The following is a 20,673-nucleotide window of genomic DNA, read 5'->3' on the forward strand; positions in this document are numbered from 1 at the left end:
GTTCAATTGCAGGTGTATTCCCGGTGGTCTTTAGCTGGAGCACGTTAATAAAGTACATACGACATCTACAGTTTCCCAAATCTGTCTCTTTAGAGATACTTGGCAAAAAAATAATAAAGTTAGCTGGTTTGGCTGGGATGAATTCATGTTGATATCTATGATCACATTTGTCTAAATGCTAATAAACCATCTCTTTTAATAAACCAGAATTGTGCCAGAAAATCAACATTAGGCTTATCAATGTGTGGTTTCTAGAATCCACAAACAATATTTCAGTATTTGCCCATTTTTAGTCTTTCGTGCTGCAGCCCCCCCCCGCAACCTTTTTAAAAAATGACTGGCCTTGACCTAGCCCACCATCTCCAACCCCAGGTGTAACCTGAGTGATCAACCAGACAAGAGAGCAAGAGGTAGCAGGAGATATGATGGGGAAAGAACAAACCAGGATCACTCTCTCTACCCCCAAATCCACTGTCCCATAGACTAGACACCTGAGTTGTTTCCCCTCCATCAGCCATGAGCTGAGGAGGAACTGAGGCTTGGCTACTGGGACCCTTGGCCTTACTGACTCTTAATTGGATTTAAAACCTCTGTGGTTCTATGTGGAGGCAGAGGGAAGAAAGGGACGAACCCTGAGGCTTGTGTCCCCAGAATAACTCTCCTTTCCCCAGCACCTCTTAAGCCTTGAAGGCTTAAGGCACTGGTGACTGAGGAAGGGATGGGGTAGGAGTTACATCAACTGCTGTCAACTCAGAGAGCAACTGCCACCTGCCCTGCTCTGTTTGAATAAGGGAAGGATCTGTAGATACATATCCCATTCCCATTTCCCAGCACATCCACCCTTCTTAGTACCTGCCCCCTAAATGACCCTAGGAGCCCTGGTTACTAAGGCAACCTGGGAATAGTACGTGCAGATAGAAACCAAAACAGATGGGACTAGGTGGCTCCAATGTTTTTACCTCACAAAGTACCTTCCCCAAAGCCCCATCTGATCTTGTTCTGGGTCCCTACCCTTCTTCACTGGCCTCCATCCATCCTTACCACTATGTGAGAGTTGGGTCTTTATTTCATTTTGGCAGGAGATCTATTTACTGCTCCCATCTTCCACACAGAATATCTAAGCAAGTTTTCACTGCCTCCATTCGTTAAAAATATATTTTTTTATTTCTTTGGAACGTGGTGGGCCCTGCCCTATGGATGTCCAGGCCAAGCCAAGGTAATGAATGCTCCCCTAGTTTTTGGGCTGGAGTACTATGGTCCCCGCCTTCCCATGGGCCCAGGAGCAGTTCCTGTATTGTCCAACTCAGCTAGGCCCCAAATTGTCTGAAGGCTCCTATCAGGCCTTCTCTCCTGGCCACCCACTTCCCAATCTTTCCTGGCTTCCCCTCTGGGCAGGGTATTTTTTTCTTCCAAAGCCAGTGCTGGAACCTGTGCTGTGCAGAAGAGAGGACAAGACCAACGATGTCCCCCAAATTCCCATCAGAGAACACACAGCCCCTCAGTCAGTCCTTCCTCTGCTGGCTTCAGTCTGCACTCCTATGCAAGCCCCCTCTGTGAGGCTGGAAGATGGACAAGAGGACCCTCATAAAAGGGAGGTGAGAGAAAACACACCAACCCAACCCCTGCTCAGAAGCAAACTCCTTGTAGTCTCTTGTCCTAGTTCATGAGTGAGCCCTTTGGACAGGGCCTGGGAGGGCTAGGCGAGTGGGTAGGTAAGGGCCCCTCGACCCCAGCCCTGGGAGGCTATACCAGGGGAGTATCCATTAGCCCCATCAGTGTGGCATGGCTGTGATACGCATGCTCTGGGAGGCGATGGGGTAAGTCACCATGGGAGTGGTGGTGTGGCTCATTGTGATTCCTGCCAAGGGTTGGGCCATCGATACAGCCACAGGAGCCACAGATACAGCCACAGGAGCCATGGAGACAGGTGGGGGTGCCATTCCCTGGGCAATTGTTTGAGCCAGAGCAGCCGACAGTGGCGTGATCTCTGGGTTCAAGTGTGGGGGTGGGGGTGGTGGAGCGGCAGGCGGTGCAGCATTAGCTGGGGGAGCAGCTGGAGCTCCCGCAGGGGCCACCAGTTCTTGCTGGGACACGGGGCGAGGCTGTAGAGCCTGGCTGCTGAGAGTAGTGTGAGTCTGGGCGATGCCATGGTTAAAAGTGGCGACAGTGCCCACAGTGGGGGCCAGAGTCTGCTCAGTTGCTGGTGCAGTGGAGCTCAGGGTCATGACCTTGGCCTGATTGCGGAACTGGGCATTTTGTTCCAGCAGTACCTCGTTGGTGGCCAGAAGGTTGCTGACCTGCTTCTTTAGCTCCTCTACCCGCTTCCTGAGCATGGCATTCTCTTCCTCTAGCAGCCTGCACTCCACCCCTCGGGGTGGAGCCAGGCTGTATTCATACGATTCAAAATGGGGGCCATCTGGGGGGCAGCATCCACCTCGCCGGCGCTTGGGGCCTGGCTCATGGTCCTCAAAGCCCCTGTCAGGGAGGTCGTAGATATCATAGAGGTCATGACGTCGTCCTGGGGGAACTGGGCCTGTTGAGCCCCCACCACCAGCACCTCCTCCACCCCGGGCATCAAACTCAAAATCCCGCTGCAGGTGACGGAACTTGCACTTGGCGCCTCTCTGGCAATCACCCTTGAGAAAGTCACGGCAGATAGGGACCTCCTCCTTCCCATTTGGTAGGTCAGCTGGTGAAAGGCCCAGGCCGGCTGCCACTTTCTGCCTCAGCCGAGGGGGAAGCTCTCCTGTCTTTTTATAGCCATCCTCATCCTCCTTGGAGCCATGGATGAATCGGCAGTTTGGGCGGCTACACTCCTTGTTCTGGAAGTCATGGCAGAAGATGAACTCGTTTTTGCTCACCCCCAAGTTGGACACCTCACTCATGTCCGGATGGCGATAGCGGCAACGCTTGCCTCGCTTGCACACATTCCTCAGGAAGTCTCTACAGATAGCATCTGAGCTGGCCCCGCCACTGCCTGCCCCTGTCCCACTGGCCTCCTCGCTGCCACCGCCTCCAGGGCCTCCACCGCTGCTCCCAGTGCCGTTGGCATAGCTGTCCCGGTCAGGCATCCTGGTCCCCCCCAACTCAGGGCTTTCTTCCTTTTCTTGCCACCCTTGGTGACTGCTAGGAAAGAGGAGAGCTGTGTCAAACAGGAGTCCTCCAGAGGGGCCAAACTCTTGCTGACTATATGGCAGGCAGTCCAGCAAGAGGCAGGCCACAGGCACAATAGCTCTGGAGATGGAGAATCTAACGGATGAGAATTCTGCCTGGACTGGCTGGCCTGTCAGAAGTCCTGCCCAGGCCCTGTGCACCTGGTCTAGGTCAGAATGATTCACACTTGCCTGGCTGTCGGAGGGAGGGAGCTGGGATGAAGCTACCTCATCTCACTAACGATGATATGCCAAGGAGGGAGCAGGGAGAGAACAGTGTTGGATTTTATTTCCCCTTCTGAACTGACCTTATTAAAGTTGTGGAATCAAAATTAAAACTGCTGTTGGTGTCTCATTAGGCTAAGAGGAGACTGGGAACAGTGGCTAAGATAAGCTGGTGAGCGACTAAGGGCTGTGGATAATGGAGTACTGGTGACATTACTTCCCTGACCCCCTCTTCCCTGGGATCTCAGGTGAGGACTCTATGAAGTATCAGATCTCTAGACCCCAGGAAATCCTGAGTAAAAAGACTGGTATCACCAGCTTGAGGGCAATACCTAAACCTGTCATTTTTTGGTATTCTCTCCCAGATTACCATTTTTCTCAACTCTAGGGTGGTCAGCCCCCTCCCCCTCCATTTCAGGGGAAGAGTTCTACAGCTGGAATCTCTACTTATGGACCTCAAAAGGACAAAACCATTTGTGGCAAGATCAAGGCAATAGAAAGGAGTTACTTTCACAGGAACAAGTGACCTTTCTTTCCCCATTCTATACCCCTCCTACCCCTCCATGGGAAGATCCCACTGACATCAAACCACACCATTCCTTGCCCTATAAAGATGCTCTTTACTTACAGACTCTATAAAAGCTTTTAAAATCTCCTCTTTCCCAAAAGAGCTCAAGAACATCAGTCCACTGCCCTGGTTCTAGCGCTGTCCTCTCCCCACTGCCAACAAGACTAGGAGTCCCTGCTACCACGTGTCTGACCTCCTAAGCCTTTCCTAGCCTTTTCAGGCTCCCCCTACTGTTCAAATAGGAAAACTTCATATTGTTTCCCCTTGAGTATAAGGGAATCTTTCCAATTTCTTTGGCCTTGACCACCCGCAACGACCCGGTCCGTTGCCTTGACTTTGCCTTCAAGGCAAAATGAACCCTAAAAATGAACCGACTAGCTCACAGGCCAGAGTTGCAAGAAAATCCGTAAAAGAGGGGTCATCTTCCTCCAAAGGGAGGTAGTCTCAGAAAGACACAAACAATCAAGGAAAAAAGAGTGGGAAAAGAGAAGACACAAATTTTCACTAAAAGGCGAATGACCTGGTGAAAAATAAATGGCATCTATCCAAGCCTGACCCGTGTTACAAGTCCCACCAGAAGCTGATAATCATATCTGATATTCCTCCCCACCCAACTTTCCCAGGATTGTTTGATACCTGAGGTAGCTCAGGTGAAGTCCGGGGCTCCTGTGGGTCTCCACCTCCACATCACTGCTGGGTTCTGAACAGGAGAAAAACAGAGACTTGGGTGTGAGAAGGGGTAAGAATAGAGGACTACGGGGTGGTTGTTATAAGAATGAAGTCTGACAAAATGGCAAGAGCTCTGGGCACGTCAAGATTTTCTTAGGATTCAAACTGAACTTCCCCTGTCAAAGGGAGAAGCTGCCAGTAAGAAGAAAGTAGTAAGGAACAGAACTAATTTGGAGAGCCTAGGAGGACGGGTTGGAAAACCAGCCCTGAGTGAACAAAGGGTGAGGGGCACCCTATCTCAAGGTGAAGGAGGATGTGGGGATCAAAGCCCGGCTTAGGGTTGGGGTTAGGAACTCCGAACAGGGAGCCGTGCAAGGGCAGCGACTGACAGTGCAATGGGATGGCGGATTAGACTTGAGGGCGGTGATTGTGACGCTTCGCAACACCCCAGAGTTTGCGAAAAAAGTCCTAGGAGTTTACCGCAGCATGTCTCTAGCCTGGCAGGTTCTGTGCAGTGCCGCCGGAGCCCAGCCGGGGACCAGGTGAATAGGACACTAAAGGGAGCACTTAGTGAAGCGGGGAACGGGACTCCAGGTGACATCAAGCAGAGGGGATGGGCAAGGCTGTGACGTCACGGAGCTGGCGTTTGCTCGCGAAGCGGGGTCAGTCAGAAAAGGGATTCGGCCCTGATACGTGAGGAAGAGCCAAGTCGGTCCTGGGGGGCCTTGTGTAGCCCGGCCGAGCCCAGCCGCTGGGCCGGCCCCGACTCCTCCCCTCCGGGCGCGGCCTCCACCTAAGTCTCCCGCCTCCCTCACCTGCCGCCGCCGCCGTAGTTGCTGCTGCCGCCTGCCGGTCCTCTAGCTTCGACAAAGAGCCGCCTACCCTATCGCCCTTCCGCTTCCTGCGGAAGAAATGACACTCTAGCCACCAGACCCGGAACCACACTCTATGGTGTGCGAAGTACTTGCGCGACAAGCCGCAGGAAATTCCCAGCAAGCTTTGCGTGTCACCATGGCAACCCGACCCAACAACAAAGAGCCCCCCGAAGAGAGACTTCGTAATGCAGGCCTAGACAAGGGAGGGGAACCACTTTTTGCCCCCATGCCCGCGAGATCAACTTGAAAACTGTCCCTGGCGTGTTTAACACCCTTTCCAGGAAGTAAGGGCCACCCAATGCTCCAGCAGCTCCGAGGGCCGGAACCCTCACACCCGACTTGCAGCCTGAGTAGCTTGCTTGACTTCCTCTACATCACGGGGTAGAGAGATCGACTGTACTGGTACAGAATCCCCAGCCAATGGAACCATAAAGACCACATAACACACAAGACTAATTTTTTTCTTCAGCTAAGACAGCAAAAGAGATTATTTATTGTTACATGTTACATTCAGCCACAACTGAGAATAGAACTAGTCCAGTATGTCAAAGGTCCAGGGCAAAGGACCAAAAGGGACCGTTTTGATACGAGCAAAGTGGGCCTCTCAAAGGTGGTTGAGGAGATCAGAATGGCCATCGATGTTCCAGATGCACTGAGACAAGTTCTAGACAGTAGGCAAGCAGTCCAACAATTTGTACCAGCGTCCCTGGCCTCGGGCTTCCCTTGTTTCTGCTCCTGTGGCTTCCATGGGTGTGAAAGTTTACTTGGACCTCTGCCTCATCTTTCTTCTCTTGCGCTTCAGCCTGAAAACCAGACATAAGAATACACCTCCTGCCCACAAACCCGAGTTCAGTCTTTCCCTCCCATTTTACATCTAGACACAAGGGACGGGTAAAATCAACAAACAATATACGATGCTACCGTCTTGTGTCCCAACTCCTGGCTTTGGCCAGTCAATGCTCATAACGTTTTTCACCTAAAGTTGTTTTAGATTTCTAAACCAAACGTTCCTCCCAAGTTTTATCCAAGGCGCGCTCCACTTCCCCCCTCCTGTACTGGAAACGAAACGTCTCAGCATACCTGCGCATTCGCTTCTTCCTCCACTGGCAACCGACCATAACCAGAGGCAGAGGATAAAACAGGTATCATTAGTTTTAGTAACAAGTTTAGACAGGGATATGAAGAGCATTATATGAGTAACCACATCAACAATTTGGACTCCCACCCGGATCCCATACGTAAAACCCCGAATCCCGCATGCGCTCTTCTACTCCCGCCCTCTCTCGCACTCCCAGCCTCTCTCACCACAGCACTTACCCACCACTTCCTTTGCTTCTCCCCAAACTATCCTTCCTCTCCCAACATCTCTTGGGCACCCTTGAGAACCCGGCGATCCCAGAACGATGGCGGACTTCCCTTGCCAAGGTCTACCCCCACAATCGCCAATTCTTAACAGCCTCAGCTCACTGCCAGGGACTGCCTACCTTCGCTCTCATGGTGCGGAGGTTTCTACGGGAAAGAAAAAGAGTCTGCAGTTAGTTTGCTATAACGATGGTAAGTGCAGAGATCAGATGTTAATGGATTGTACTCGGAATAAGAACACAGCAGCACAGACACTCACCTCCGAAGATGGCGCTAAGGCCGAGAGAAGGGTAGAGGCCCGCCTACGGATATTTAATGGAACGCTCATTGTCGTCATTTCCGCTGTCTCGCCCTGCCCCTAGGGGCGGGGCTGCCCGAGGGGAGTAACAATAGCTTTCGGCCTTAGGTACCTGAGAAGTGATTGAATTAGGAAAGTTCTGTTGGAAAACAGTATTTTGAGTTTGAGTTACAAAATTCCCCTTCTCCCAGTTTTATTATGAGGATACTGTATTATTTAAATATGAGCACATATATCCAATAAGAGACCTAGAGGTGCAAACGAGCAAAGGACTGCTACTTCCGCCTTCCCTCTCATTGCTTCATGGGAGTTGCAGTTTCCTGGAGATATCCTCCATTTTACTATGGATAGGTGCAGATTGAACAAAAACTCCTGATTTGTTTTACTGGTTTACCTTATTTTCTAAACTAAATTGCTGCAGGGAGATTCGATCTTGGAACTTACAAAGGTCCTAAGATTTCAGAACGTTGGAAGGATGTAAAGTGAGGAGTCGAGAAAGCTGTCATGCTACAGAGAACTTTGTAACTATCGAAGATAAACTTTTCCTAGCCAAGTCCGGTCTTTCTCTACAATGCCTGAGGCAGATTGTCACTATATTCCTGGCCACGATGCATCTTGTTCAGAAAATATTTAAGTGATTCTCCTGCATAGGATGAAGATCAAATCAATGGACAGAGGGGAAGCAAGATGAGCTACACATTTCTTTAGGGCAAGAATGGTATCTGGTGGCAAGACAACTTCCCAGTCTCACGGTATGGTTAGGTCAGAAGTACCCGGAAAAGACACCCAAAGATTTGGCTACAGTTATGAAGGATGAAGGAGAACCCTTCATCGTACAGACTTCACCTTATTCACTGTAAGATACAGTATGGCTTGTTATAATCCCTTTTTTAGTGGTTTCCCTTTATAAAATTTCACTTTTTAGCTCTGGAAAAACAAGGTTTCTAACTTTAGGGCCCTTGTTCCAAGTGCTTAAGCGGTTCTAGTATTGTCACCAGCAGAAGGTAATGTGTTTGAAAACAAAAAACCCCAGGATTATTTTTATATCAAATCCACTGGGACCTCACCTGTTGATTGCCCACTGTCTGTAAGTTCTCATGAAGGGATGTGTTCAGTTTCGTTCAGCATAGTATCTTCAGGTCAGCAATGCCTCATATGTAAGATGCTCTAATACAAATTACCCATCCAATCTCAGGCTGGCCCTGAAAAATTGCATAACACTAAATGCATTCTTCCTGGCTTCCTAAATCAAGATAATCACTTGCATAGTGTTCTTATTTTTTGCAGTAAACATTAATGCCCTGAACAGCGTCGGCAGCAAGGTGTATGTTTTTACTTCAGAAAACTAAATCACAAACTCCCATAAAAAATTTACTCTTTTCAGAGAACCCAGGATTTATGTCTCCCCAACCCAAGGTATTCCATGTTTTAGAAAGGTAAAATATGGCTATAGAAAACTGGTTCCAGGGACTTCCCCGGCAGTCCAGTGGTTAAGATTCCGCATGGGTTCAATCCCTGGTCGGGGAACTAAGATTCTGCATGCCAAACAAAACAAAACAAAACAAAACACAACAAAACAGGTTCCAAATGATCATCACTTCAACTCACACTCTCCCACCGCCATCAAATAAGAGCAGCAAACAGACACATGATTATGAGCAAATCCAAATTTATTTTAATGCCATGTCATTTTCAATGTGTTTAAAAACCTTGTAAGTTAGCGGGAGCCCTAGTTCCCTTCGACAGCATGCCAGAGGTACTGAAATTCATCACCTTTCTCTCCAAACCCCTAGCAATTCATCCAAGTCCACAGCTTCAGAAAGCCAGGAGTTTTGTCTCTTCAATCAGTCTGCTCCTCTGGTTCCAGGTCTTTTTTTCAAGAAAGGGAGGTCAAAATATTTCAAACAGGGAACAAAACCACAGTGGAGCTTCCGACTCAGGTTTCTAAGACAGAGCAAGGGAAGAATCCCACTGACTCCAAAGAAATGGACATGGTTGAGATGGATTACTTCTTTACAGCCTTGTGGAGGGGGAAAAAAATGTCCTGCAGAACAAAATTGACTACAAAGATTTACAAATGAGGATCCATTTGATAGATGAGAATCCCTTGGTAAACGCAGGCTCCAGCTCCTAAAAATGGGAGGGGCCTGACTAGACAGCCTGGATCATAAAAGGAATCTGCCACATGTGAAGAAAAACAGTCTGAAGAATAGCTCCTCTATTTTGAGGCCTGATAAAATACTTGGGGAGAGTGGGAAAAGAGAGAGGAACAAGCCCCAACAGATGGGAAAATGCTGACACTGGAGTGGTATAAAAAAATTTCAGCTGAGTTTTTAGTGGTGGTGGCTACTTTAGCCTCTTCCCCGTTCTGTTGTAGGGTCATAAACCTCGACCAAGCAGAGAATAGTAGAAAAAGGCTAGAAAGAGGGGCTTGAAGACGATGGATTTTGACTCCTGATTTTATTATTCAATTTCTCTTTTCTATTTAAAGTAGTCTTCGATGGCTGGGAAGCCTGGCCTCCCAAGACCAGAGTCAGTTGGAGCTGGTTGTTGTTGGAAGGGGGCTGGGTTGGGGGACTGGGATGAGGACAGGGAGACCCCGCTCTGCTGGTGGTCCTGGGTGGAGAAGACGAACTGCACTTCACAGAGCCTGGGGTGTGGTGGGAAGGGGATGAGGCAGGAGTGGCAAGCTGGGGGGATGGGACCCACCTCAGTCCCCAGCTTCATTTTCTTCTAAAGTTTCCCCACTGGTGGCATTCTCTGCAGTCTTAGAGGCCTACATTCATGGAAAGGAGAGGGAGAAGACATGTCAGTTTCCAACAACTTAGGGTAGTGTCTGGGGGACCAAGGACAAAAATATCCTAATTCTCTAGGTCAGGGCTGAGACGGGGAGAAATAAGGAGGACATACAGAAATCTATACACCCACCATGACCCAGGAAGGTGGAATAAAGAGGGATCAGGTTCACCCTGCCAGAGAGGGATGACTGTAACGAACCTTCTTTTTTTTCTTTTTCTGGGTTTTCCGACTTGCCGAACTCTGGAGGAGGGCCTGGAACATATAGAAGGAAGAAGGAAAACAAATTTTGAGGAATGTGGAGCAAACACCAAGTGCTACTCTCAGCACTGTAGCTCTCTTCAGGACCTTCCCATCACTTATTCCTCACTCCCAAGACAAGTGCCACATGCCTGCCCCTTTCCATCCCACACTAACCTTAAGCTCTGCATCCTGGACCTCCATCTCAGACTTATAAAGGTCAGGCTCAAAGGGACCACTGGTTATCCGCATGGGGCCATTGGGCATAAGCAAAACTGTAAATTTAAACTGGGCAACAAATTCACCTATGAGAGAAACAAAGTATTTTGATAAAATGTTCCCTTGTCATCCATCCTCTTTTCTGTGAGCTATAGGGAGGAGGGGACCATAATCCGGGGCTCCAAAGTACAACTCTCTTCTTAGAACTCACCCTCCTTCTCATAGAGAACATTAAATGGTTGTAGCAGTTCGTGTTTGGCGCACTCCACCACACCCATGCGGGCCTTCTTCTCATCTTCAAATGCTCTGGGGAGGGAGAGACAAATTCAGGTATCCTTATCTCCTTATCATGTCTTACCATTTTGCTTATGTTTTTAAATAACTCCTACCCTCAGGCAGAAATCACGCATAGGATTGCTTTTTTACACTACCTTCTATGAGAGGGAGATGGGGAGAGGGAGGGAAGGCATGCATGCAGGCTGGAGCTACAAGTCTAGGCAGGAGAGGAGAGAGAGGGAGGGAAAGGTGGGGGAAGGAAGAGTGCTCCTGGGGGCTTCCCTGGTGGCGCAGTGGTTAAGAATCCACCTGCCAATGCAGGGGACACGGGTTCAAGCCCTGGTCCGGGAAGTTCCCACATGCCGCGGAGCAACTAAGCCTGGGTGCCACAACTACTGAGCCTGCGCTCTAGAGCCCGCGAGCCACAACTACTGAAGCCCGCGTGACTACAGCCCGTGCTCCGCAACAAGAGAAGCCACCGCAATGAGAAGCCCACACACTGCAGCGAAGAGTAGCCCCTGCTCGCCGCAAGCACGCGTGCAAGGAAGACCCATGCAAGGAAGACCCAACGCAGCCAAAAATAAATAAATTAGATAGATAGATTATATTGATAGACAGATAGATAGATATAGATAGATAGATAGACAGATGATAGATGATAGATAGATAGATAGATAGATAGTGCTCCTGGGTGTGTGGTCTATGGGTCAGACTGGTTCCATGCCCTGTGCTTGCTAAGTGCAGTGGTACCTTAAAGTAAAGGGCATGGCATCAAAACGTCTTTCAACCTCACTGAAGAAGGCACGAGAAGTTTTCATTTTCAGGCCATACTGCTTAGAAGGGTCTCTTTTGTAAATGGTGGTTCTCTGTCCTGCATCCTTGGCCTAAAAAAGATCACATTTTGGTCTGGTGCTCTTGGAACACACCCTCAGCCGCCGCCTCTGCTAGCTCTGGTAAACATTCCTCACCTTGCCCTCTCCTGAGCTGACGAGAACATCCACAGCATATACTTCATGTACCTCAAATTCAACTTTCTCATGGTCCTTCCTAAAAGGAACAGAAAGGGAACCATAAAGAGCAATAAGTAACTCCTGGAGTTTAGAGTAGAAAGTAGATAAGATTAGCCTGGAGTATGGAAGGATAAGTTCATGACTAGTCTGGTATGACAGAAGGTACAGTGTGGGATACAGGGCACCTACTTCTGCTGGTCTGTGGGATTCTGGATAATGGTTTTCTCTCCATCGATGACATGCTGCTTCAATTGGTGTGACAGCATACCTGCAGATAGGACAAAGTCTATGGTACCACTCACCTAGAATCCCAAAAGGTTTCCAACCCACCCACCCAAGCAGAATCATGGAGCAGACAATGAGAGCAAAGTGCCTGCCTATGGAAACACAGGGCACTGAGGTTTTTGGCTTGGATTATGTCAGAGCCAAGATGGATTCTCAGGGAGCAAAAGTCTTAATTCTGCAAAACCACTCATACTTAGACCCCCAACCCTACTATCTGAGGTCTCACCTTCTATTGGTGTGCAATTAAATGAGTGGGCAACTTTGTTCCAGGCTTCTGTCACTTGTGTGTTCTAGAAGTACAAGATCAAATAAAAGATAAGATACAGGGGCTAGTAAGTTGTCTACCATGAGAAGAAGAAGCATAAAAGAACTGAGAGATCTAATAACCTCAAGCAAGTGCAATGATTCTCATTGGTTTTTCATTTCATAGGCCCTATCATCCCTACAACCTAGAAACTGCATTTGCATATCATTTTACAAAGCAGTTTCACGAAGATGGTCTACTTAGATAACGATTCTGTAAGGTGAACAGCGCAGATCTACAACCCAATCTGGAGGAGGAAATTGAGGCTCAGAAAGGTTACATGATTTGCCCAGGGTTAAACCAGTTAACCAAAAGAACCTGGTATAAACCCAGGTTTTCTGACCATAGTGTTTAGTCCATTATACCTGGAATTCTAACCTGTTGAAAGGGTATAGAAACTCTTTATTTTCCACTTCTTACCTCTTTCAAACATGATCAGATCCTCAGCTAAACTACAGTTCTTAAGAAAAAGAGGAAAGTCAATTACCAATCACGCTATTATTAAACTGTGCCACGTACTGTGATAATCACTTTACATGGATGATCTCGATCTTCACAGCCATGTGATAATAAGGCACAATTTAATTTTTCCCACTTTACAGATGAGGAAATTTGAACTTGAAGTTATTTAAAATCAGTAGGGGGTGGCAACAGGGTGAGAATCCAGAAAGTCTAATGTCATAGCTAGACAACAGCCACTATATTAACAGTACCTTCTAGTGAAAAGACACAATATAAATAATGAAAAGACACAGTACATAAATAATAAAAATAATTAACGTCCAAAATAATAATAGCTGACACAGGGCTTACTATGTGCCAAGTACTGTTCAAAGTGCTTTATGGTAGCTCTATGAAGTAGGTACCACTGTAAGAAACCTACAACAGAGCTTTAAGTAAAAATGATGCAATTAAGTTACAATGGGGACAAACTGATGAAAAGTGTAAAGAGAGCACAGAAAAAAAGAGGATGTTTTAAGTATTGAACAGGTCTCTGAAATCTAAGTGTTAGAGAAAAATCTCCACTAATAGTCTAACACACTAAATTGTACGAATTCATGAGCAGTTTATGATCCCTGGGCTTCCTAATATTGTCTTGCAAGGGGCTTTGGCCTCTTTGCCACCAATTTACTGGTACTATTATGATTTGTTTTATAAGCTTTTAAAATTGAGTTTTAAAACTGTGCTATCTGTGTTTTACTGTAAGCTCTCTATCTCAAATTATTTTGGGGAAAGATGCACATCCAAAATATGAAAAAGGATCTCTATAGGCTCCATGAGAAAGGGACCACATATCCCCTTACACCTAGCACGATACCATCTAAGGTAGGCACTCAGATTTAACTGCTCTTTGGTATTACTCTTTAATTCCTGCCTCTTCTCTTTCAGTACAGAATAGCTGTAGATACCTAATGCATCTTTGGCTCTATCAAGCTTTGGAGTTGGACTCAACAGCTTACCTGGTTTCCAGGTTTGACCAGGCGTAGGGCGGCTTCAGCACAAAGGTGAGCTGCCTTAATGACATCTGCTTTCCGCCCTGTTACTTGGGTCCCCTGTAGATAAGGAAATGCAGTGAGTGCCTTCCTGGAAAGCTCTTTAACTCAGCTGGTCTTGCAGTTAATATCTGTTTGTGTCCATTATGCAGCCAGTGGTCAGGAGAGAAAACACCCTTTCCCCTTTCATTTCTCTAGATACTCTCTCAAAACTTGCGTGGTGGTGGGGCTGGAGATAAGAAGCGAGCAGCAGTGCGCCCTCCCCCACTCCCCACCGGCTGAACAGAGTTCAAAGTGGTCCACCTACCAGAGCTACATCAACCACAAAAGTGTGAGCCACATTAGCGATGAAGCCATCCACATGGACCCCAAGGTCTCTGAAAGGCAAGAGCAGAGTACAGCATTAGCAACTGGCACTACTGTGAATGCTTAGGAAAAAGACAAGTGCTCTAAAATAGTTTAAGCTTACATTTTTACCAAGTCACCTTCCTTGAGAATATAGTCCTGGTCGCTCTTCAAAGGGGAGAAGTGACATACACAGTTATTTACTGAAATGCTGGTGGGAAAGGCAATACCTGTAAAGAGACAATCAGCCTTACTGCCTTGCTCACTCTCTTGGAGCCCTGTTGCCCCTCAGAAAGATGAGTGGATTTTCTTCAGGGTCTTGCTTAAGTTTGATCAGTTTGGATTGGGTGGGAAACTGCTTGAATCCCCCTTGCCATTCCAAATTTCCAAATATCTCAACGAGTGCTGGGGTAGGGGTTGCATCGTTACAATAAAACAAACAGGACTGAATAAGGGTCAAACTTAGGAAATTCGTGGGGGACTGTTTTTACCTTTCTTCATTTCTTTTTCTTTTTTGAAAATCTTCCCTGTCTCTTCCATTATCATGGCATCACCTTTCTCACACAGGCTCAGTACCGACACACCTGAACAGGATGCTTCCACCAAAGACCGAAGTACCCCTGGGAACAGAACCCCGTATCAGTCCTGCATGTGTTGTCTAAGTTACCATCCAAGAAACACCTAGAAGTTGGACTTAGAGTTTCTAATATTCCCTAGTGCCATTGCTCAAAGGATGAAAGAGGGAATAAGTTTTGTCTCTTGCAATGTACCTCCCTATAATCTCTAAATCTCTACCTTCCTTTCCTGAAAAAAAAGCCAACACTCCCTTTCCTCCCTTATATAGTGTGACAACTGGGTATGCACCATCTGTCTCCTTAGGCAAGGGAGACTTTCAAAGATGATATCTGTGGTGTGGTAGGACAGGATTATGAACTTCAAGGGGGTTCTCACCAAGGTATCCAACATACATGCAAAGCAGCCTCGAGGAAATTTACAGGCGTCAGGGACAACAGGAAGGTAGACATACAATTACTGACTCCAAGCTGATGCATTGTTAAATGCTACCTTCTTCCCTTCCCAGACACCCCAATTAGATGTTAGTAATCCCAATTTATGTAGACTTATTTCTTCAAATAACAAGTCAAGGAGACTTAAACTAAGGTCGCTGGGCTTCAGCAAGCTCTGCTTTTAGCAGATTTCAAAGAGGTATGTGAGCCAAAAGAGTTTCAAACTGGTATCTGGAATCACAAGTGCCTCAGAAGTTACAAACTACAAGAGGGAAAAAAATTTTTTTCTGATTCAAACCACTACATGTCCATTATGTTATAAAGCATTGTTCTGTTCACCGGATACCCTCTCCATGGCCCATCCTGGACTTCAGATTTGATTTTTGTGATCCAAGGTTTGGTGATTCTTTGGAAGTCTGAAAAACTCAGGTTTTCAGCTATAGGATCAAAGGCATCCTAAATGCCTATCTTTACTGTCAAAACCATTTAAAAGCCCAAAGACAAGCACTTTCTGTCCCCCTAACTGGGTTTTAAATTGGAAAGGGAGAAGACAGAAAGTGAGACATCTGTCCAGAGTGGCAAGCAGCTGCTGAGTAAGTCAGAGCACAGTCCTAATATTCTGAGAGTCTAACATCAGTCCCCCCCTTTAACAGTACTATTCACAGGTTTGCCTAGTTGGGGGGAGGACCTCAAAACACTCCTAAAGTTGTGAAACCCTTGAGAACAATCAAATTTGACGACTAACTAAAGTCATCTGCGCAGATTGGAGGTAGTGATGAATAACTTCGAGAACAGTGAGATACATCTCCAAGAGTTATGGGGTGCCCTCCAACGGTCCCTGAGCTGGCCCAAGAGTAGAAGGCGGCCCCCACCAAGGAAGGAGCTGAAGCAAAGAACGAAAAACTACAACAAAGCACGTGGTAAGGAAGCTGGTGTCAGGGACCACAGCGGAGGGAGCCGGCGATCCGCAGGGGACCTGGCAACACGTGCCGGCTAGGCTCCTGACGGCGGAGAGCCGCTACAAAATAGAGGGGCGCTTCCTTTTCGAGATGGCTTCGCTGCTGCCAAAATCAGAGACAGAGATCCGGACTGAAAGGTGAGGGGCAGGAGATACGCCTCGCCTCCTTACCAACCACTTAGGGTTGGAGCCGGCCGGAGGCCCAGCTCTCCGCCCCTCCCGGCCGCCCGCCCGCATCTCCAGGGACTCCAGCCCAGGCCTAGCCTCTCAGGTCCCAGGCGTGACACGGAGCCTCCCCACCACGCCACCTCCAGCAGACCTGCGCGGGGCCCTCACTAGCCCACACTGCATGACCCCACCGCTCCAGCCCCTCGGGGGCCAGCCCAACACCGTCCCCCTTGCCTCTCCCTCCCAGCCTCGATCTCCGGACCCCTGAGGCCGCACTCACGGTTGGCAATGTCGCCCCCCATTTTATACTTGGTCACGACCAGGTCCTCGGCGATAGTTTGCTCCTGCTGCTCGTCCTCGCCCGACATCTTCCCACCACCACCACCACTGCAGCTTCGTTTCTCCTGAACCGCCGCCTCTGTCGCCCTTCCCAGCCACAGGCTGTAGCCACAGTCCCTTCGATCCGCGAGGAAAGCGCGAGGAAAGCGCGAGCAAAAGCGCGAGCAAGCTAGGGAGCGGAGGGCGGGCGAGAGCGAGAAACTGCGAGCGCGCGGGCTGAGGCGCAGGGCACGCTGGGACAACGAGTCCCTCCTACCGCCAGCCTCTAGCCCCCCTCGCGGGCTACCAAACTACAATTCCCAGCCTGCCTTTCGCGTCCCTAAGCCAGGCCCTGGGGCCTTGCCCTCCGAAGGCCTTGCACGCCGGAATCGCCGAGCACGCTGGGAAGGGTCAGGCTCCGGCGGGAAGGCGGAGCCGTTGGAGAGCGTGAAGGGAAGCGTGGTCTCTCCCGGAAAAACCACAATCACCAGGAGAGCTGAGCCAGAACCCGTAATAGAGAGGGACGGGCTAAGGGAGAAGGGGCGGAGCTACGGCGGGGAAGTGTGTTTGGAGGCTGCGGGGCAGGGTGGAGCGGAGGCGAGTCGGGAGATTGCGTTAAGGGCGGGGAGGCCGGGTACGCCCTTCCCCGGATCCCTGGAGCGGCAGGAGGGACCGGCCCGGCCAGTCCGCTAGTCCTCAGGTGCTGGGAGAACCGGGAGTGGTAGAGCGGGTGTGGGAGGAGATCAGGAGTCTGTGGAGCAGGGGCTAACTGAGCAGCCAGACTTCTGAAGGATTATCCGTTTACAGCCTCCCAGTCTAGCGACCGGACTCCCACTGAAGATGGCACTATTGTTCAACAACAGGCTTTGATGGCACCTAGGGGAAGTGTTCACAGAGATTTAAGAGAATGAGCGTTCTAAAACATTTGCGTTTTCAGTATTCCACCTCTTAGGGCTTTTTCTAACTTCCCTAAACGTGTTGTTTTTGCTTGTTTTGTTATTTCCAGTTCGTTGCCCTGTAGAGATTCCTAGTAAAACCCTTAAATGAAAAGGACTGTGCCCTATGCTTGTCTTAAGGGAATAAGGAAAAGTAGGGCTGCAGAAAGCTGCATGGGGCCGCGTAGGGCTATCAGGAGACAGAGAAAGCAGCATACAGTGGTAGCTATCCACTGCTGAGGGACAGAGAAAAGGGGCGGTCTACCTCACACACTCAAGGTTTTTATTTGACAGACAGGAAGCTGCAAAACATTGGCATTTTTATTCAGACGTATAAAAACAAAACAAAAAAACTTCAGGGATAACAACAGATACCCCCAGTTTCCCATCCATGGGGACGGAAGTCTGAAGCTGGGTCCTCTTTCTGTGCCCACTGGAAGCTTCCCACTAGTGGATGAGAATAACTCCTAAAAGTGGCTCTTGGGACCACTGTGAATCCGTCCCTTGGGTGGAGATCATATACAGCACATGTAGGTTATGGTTTACACAGAGATGCCTAGTTATTTTTCCTTCTGACCACCCCCTACTCCCACCTCCTGAGATAAGAAGTCTGGGAGTAGGAGAAGGCTGTAGTTGCTGGAGTTAGACTTGATTCAGTGCAAAAACAAGAAGACAATGCCCCTTCAAGGGCTCTGACTTACATCAGTTTTCTTTGATACTTTACAGTAAGAGCACATGCATTGGAAGATCTTGAATCCGGACCTGCTACTTGATTTACTTAATCTCTTTAAGGCTCAGTTTCCTTATTTGTAAAATGGGATAATACCTAGCATACAGAATTGGTGTCAAGGATTAAGTTAGATAATGTTGGTAAAGTTTAGCATGATGCTCGGCACATAGTAAATGCTCAGTTAATAGTAATCATTAATATCTACTCCCAACCTCTTCACAAGACTTTAAGCTTCTCATTTTTTCTAGGGGGTTAAGGGTCACAAGCCAAAATTTTGCTTTCCCCTGCCAGGTTCCCCCCTTTCCTCTTCCTTAAAAGTCTGATGGGAAACAAAGGCACACTTTAAAGCCTAGTCTCAACAAGTTAGAGTCTAAGAGAAAGGGACATGGGGAGTAATCCTTCATATCGCCAGGGAGTTGAGTTCCCCAAAGGAAGTTGAGGAATGGGATTGGGAAAGCACATAAAATAGGGAAAACCATCTCCTTTCCTGGGTTTGGGAAAGAGAAAAAGTGCAAAGCTGGCTAATACCACAAGGATTTTGTGTCCAAGTGTTTAAGGCCTCCAAAGGTTGATTGGAATTGTCTAGGACTAGGGAAATGGGGCTGAGATCTGTGAGGGAGAGGGACTAAGGAGAAGAGGGGTACCCTCCAGAGGCACTAGCTGCCATCAAATGCTCCCTGAGTACCTCAGTGAGCAGGGGTTATGTTCTCTGGGCATTAGCCTTGGGGAAAAGCCGGCTATGCCAGTAATCGGGGTTATCAAAGGCAGAGTCAGTGGCTTCTAAACTACGTAGAGTTTTGAGGCGGGCATAATGGACCTGGGGGCCATGGTGTACAGGCCCCTGGAAAGCTCTCATTTCTTCATACCCTTGCTCAGCTGCTGGGCAGGCCTCCATGGCTGCATAATCCCCCCCAGGACCTCCTCCACCACGTCGCCGATTCATATATTCATAATCTTCATCTGGAGTTGTGCTGGCGTTGGGCATGGTGGGCACGGGGTTGAGCGGGCAACTCTGTGTGCTGCCCAGGGAAGCACTGAGGTCTGATCCCACATCCATGTACTCATAACCCAGCTCCTCAAGGGAACTTGGCCTAGGGGGACGAGATGGACTGCACTTTCTCCTCCGGTTCATGTATTCATACTCCTCGTCGTCATCTTCTTCTTCAGTACCCAGGACAGAACTGAGACCCACTGAAGAAAGGGTGCCTTCCCGGGAGGAGGTACCTGAGGGTTGAGAAGAGAGGCTAGGTATGTGGTATTAACTTCACTGTAATAGGCAGTGAGGAGTGGGGGAGTCTTACGAAGAAATGAATAGGGAGGGATATGATCAGAGAAGACAGAAGGATTAAGAGGAGCCTGTGGAAGGAGGAGTAGAGAAAGATTTGAGGAGAGCGCTACAGAAAGTCAGGCACCTTTGAGGTGTGCATCTGGCATGACATAACCATTGACATCCTCTTCCTCTAACTCTGGTGGGGACTGTGGGGTGACAGGAGTAAGCAGGCTGTGGCGCTGGGAATGGTAGGCACTGTCTCCTCGTGGCCGTGGGCTCCGGCTCTGGCTTCTACACATGGATACCTTCTCCTGGAGCTCGGCCTCAGAGCCTGTCACATGGCCCTCCGATGACTCTGATGCCAGGCGTCCCCGTGGCACTGGGTGCAGAGAGGCTGGACGGTGGCACCATTCACTACACCCACGAACTGCAGACTTCTAAGGAGGAAAATAATACGTGGAGATTTACACAGAAATGAGGGAAGAAGAGAGATTTGTTTAGAAGGAGCTTGGGTCGTTCAGTGCCTTCTGTTTTGTAGGACACTGATTAAACCTCAGAGGTTTTTAAAGTCTCCCACACTACCCCTATCAATCCTAAGACACTGCCACCCAGCCTCTTGGCATCCTCTTAAAGAGACAGACCTTACCTGGGCAGCCTCCCCAAGATTCCCCTGGTTCATAGGCATATATCCCGATGATGGACTTACAAGGCTCTGGCTCTAGGATGAAAAAAGTGAGGAAGAAGTTTAGATTAAGAGAGGAATCTACTCACCACAGCAGCGGCCTCTGAATAGTTAATAAGGACATCTGTGGGATTCATGAGGGCGCAGGTGTACAGAGGGCTCAAGGTGCAGAAAGTCTTGGGAAACTGGAAAATCTTACCCCACGTGGCCGAGTAAGTGTTCCAAGTGGCAGGCTAAGGGCAGAGCCTAGTGTGGTTGCCAAGTTCTCCTCCTCTGCCTCCAACTCCAGGTCTAGGTCTAGTTCTGGCTCCAGCTCTACTTCCTCCAGTTCCTTGTTTGTTAGAGCAGGGGGCTCTGCCCCAGGCGGAATTCCAGGCCCACTCTCTCTCTGTGAGGGCAGGTGGTTGATTGTTAAGGTATATCCTGGTTCCAGCCAAGTTCCCTTTTTTTTTTTTTTTTTTTTTTTTTTGTGGTATGCGGGCCTCCCT

General features: G+C 48.6%; 4 protein-coding genes and 1 long non-coding RNA gene across 13 annotated transcripts in view; 1 reads left to right on the forward strand and 4 right to left on the reverse strand.

Moving 5' to 3' along the window:
* Positions 1-172: 172 nt before the first annotated feature.
* Positions 173-5,533, reverse strand: ZC3H10 (zinc finger CCCH-type containing 10). 3 transcript variants are annotated; one of them, XM_028483108.2, is made up of 3 exons: positions 5,430-5,533; positions 4,582-4,645; positions 173-3,126 (listed from the first exon to the last, which is right to left on the reverse strand). In XM_028483108.2, the coding sequence occupies exon 3, from the start codon at positions 3,069-3,071 to the stop codon at positions 1,773-1,775; it is 1,299 nt and encodes a 432-aa protein (XP_028338909.1). In that variant the 5' UTR covers positions 3,072-3,126; positions 4,582-4,645; positions 5,430-5,533; the 3' UTR covers positions 173-1,772. The 3 variants fall into 3 exon arrangements, with proteins under 3 accessions (XP_028338909.1, XP_007129411.2, XP_028338908.1); XM_007129349.3 differs by lacking the exon at positions 5,430-5,533 and adding an exon at positions 5,095-5,370 and having other exon boundaries at positions 173-3,123; XM_028483107.2 differs by lacking the exon at positions 5,430-5,533 and adding an exon at positions 5,095-5,370.
* Positions 5,534-5,942: 409 nt separating this feature from the next.
* LOC102976138 (uncharacterized) lies at positions 5,943-7,203 on the reverse strand. 4 transcript variants are annotated; one of them, XM_028483105.1, is made up of 4 exons: positions 7,111-7,203; positions 6,974-6,998; positions 6,570-6,592; positions 5,943-6,292 (listed from the first exon to the last, which is right to left on the reverse strand). In XM_028483105.1, exons 1-4 carry the CDS (start codon positions 7,186-7,188, stop codon positions 6,113-6,115), a joined length of 306 nt encoding a protein of 101 aa, XP_028338906.1. In that variant the 5' UTR covers positions 7,189-7,203; the 3' UTR covers positions 5,943-6,112. The 4 variants fall into 4 exon arrangements, 3 of the variants coding, with proteins under 3 accessions (XP_028338906.1, XP_054938025.1, XP_054938026.1); XM_055082050.1 differs by having other exon boundaries at positions 6,570-6,616; XM_055082051.1 differs by having other exon boundaries at positions 6,570-6,608; positions 6,972-6,998.
* A 1,598-nt stretch (positions 7,204-8,801) lies between these two features.
* Positions 8,802-16,878, reverse strand: PA2G4 (proliferation-associated 2G4). The gene is made up of 13 exons (XM_007129348.2): positions 16,531-16,878; positions 14,609-14,737; positions 14,242-14,347; positions 14,080-14,149; positions 13,740-13,832; positions 12,202-12,265; positions 11,880-11,958; positions 11,649-11,727; positions 11,431-11,564; positions 10,616-10,710; positions 10,363-10,490; positions 10,147-10,200; positions 8,802-9,925 (listed from the first exon to the last, which is right to left on the reverse strand). The coding sequence occupies exons 1-13, from the start codon at positions 16,616-16,618 to the stop codon at positions 9,860-9,862; spliced, it is 1,185 nt and encodes a 394-aa protein (XP_007129410.1). The 5' UTR covers positions 16,619-16,878; the 3' UTR covers positions 8,802-9,859.
* A 77-nt stretch (positions 16,879-16,955) lies between these two features.
* Positions 16,956-20,673, forward strand: part of LOC114484760 (uncharacterized) — a 5,985-nt gene continuing 2,267 nt past the window's right edge. The window contains exons 1-2 of the long non-coding RNA XR_003678025.2: positions 16,956-17,078; positions 19,401-19,481. This is a non-coding gene — a long non-coding RNA (uncharacterized lncRNA). The remainder of the gene's footprint in view (positions 17,079-19,400; positions 19,482-20,673) is intronic.
* The window catches only part of ERBB3 (erb-b2 receptor tyrosine kinase 3), an 18,106-nt gene continuing 15,027 nt past the window's right edge, over positions 17,595-20,673 (reverse strand). For all 4 annotated transcript variants that reach the window (XM_055082044.1, XM_055082043.1, XM_055082042.1 and 1 more), the window contains 4 exons: positions 20,385-20,573; positions 20,150-20,221; positions 19,646-19,940; positions 17,595-19,457 (listed from right to left, as the gene is read on the reverse strand). In XM_055082044.1, the coding sequence (XP_054938019.1) occupies positions 18,934-19,457; positions 19,646-19,940; positions 20,150-20,221; positions 20,385-20,573 (1,080 nt within the window). In that variant the 3' untranslated portion in view covers positions 17,595-18,933. The remainder of the gene's footprint in view (positions 19,458-19,645; positions 19,941-20,149; positions 20,222-20,384; positions 20,574-20,673) is intronic.

Source organism: Physeter macrocephalus, unplaced genomic scaffold, assembly GCF_002837175.3.
Source record: "Physeter macrocephalus isolate SW-GA unplaced genomic scaffold, ASM283717v5 random_6, whole genome shotgun sequence".
In the NCBI taxonomy this organism is placed as follows: domain Eukaryota; kingdom Metazoa; phylum Chordata; class Mammalia; order Artiodactyla; family Physeteridae; genus Physeter; species Physeter macrocephalus.

Excerpts from the sequence above, each read along its gene's own strand:
- ZC3H10 (XM_028483107.2), bottom strand. The coding sequence starts at position 5,215 with ATGTCACCTGGAGTCCCGTTCCCCGCTTCACTAAGTGCTCCCTTTAGT. Across the intron at positions 4,646-5,094 it reads CAGGCTAGAGACATGCTGCG|AACCCAGCAGTGATGTGGAG; the intron begins GTAAACTCCTAG and ends TCTCCTGTTCAG. Across the intron at positions 3,127-4,581 it reads CTTCACCTGAGCTACCTCAG|CAGTCACCAAGGGTGGCAAG; the intron begins GTATCAAACAAT and ends CCTCTTTCCTAG.
- LOC102976138 (XM_055082050.1), bottom strand. The coding sequence starts at position 7,188 with ATGACGACAATGAGCGTTCCATTAAATATCCGTAGGCGGGCCTCTACC. Across the intron at positions 6,617-6,973 it reads TCCGCACCATGAGAGCGAAG|CCTCTGGTTATGGTCGGTTG; the intron begins GTAGGCAGTCCC and ends TTTTATCCTCTG. Across the intron at positions 6,293-6,569 it reads AGGAAGAAGCGAATGCGCAG|GCTGAAGCGCAAGAGAAGAA; the intron begins GTATGCTGAGAC and ends TCTGGTTTTCAG.
- PA2G4 (XM_007129348.2), bottom strand. The coding sequence starts at position 16,618 with ATGTCGGGCGAGGACGAGCAGCAGGAGCAAACTATCGCCGAGGACCTG. Across the intron at positions 14,348-14,608 it reads AGAAAAAGAAATGAAGAAAG|GTATTGCCTTTCCCACCAGC; the intron begins GTAAAAACAGTC and ends GTCTCTTTACAG. Across the intron at positions 14,150-14,241 it reads GAAGGTGACTTGGTAAAAAT|AGACCTTGGGGTCCATGTGG; the intron begins GTAAGCTTAAAC and ends CTTGCCTTTCAG.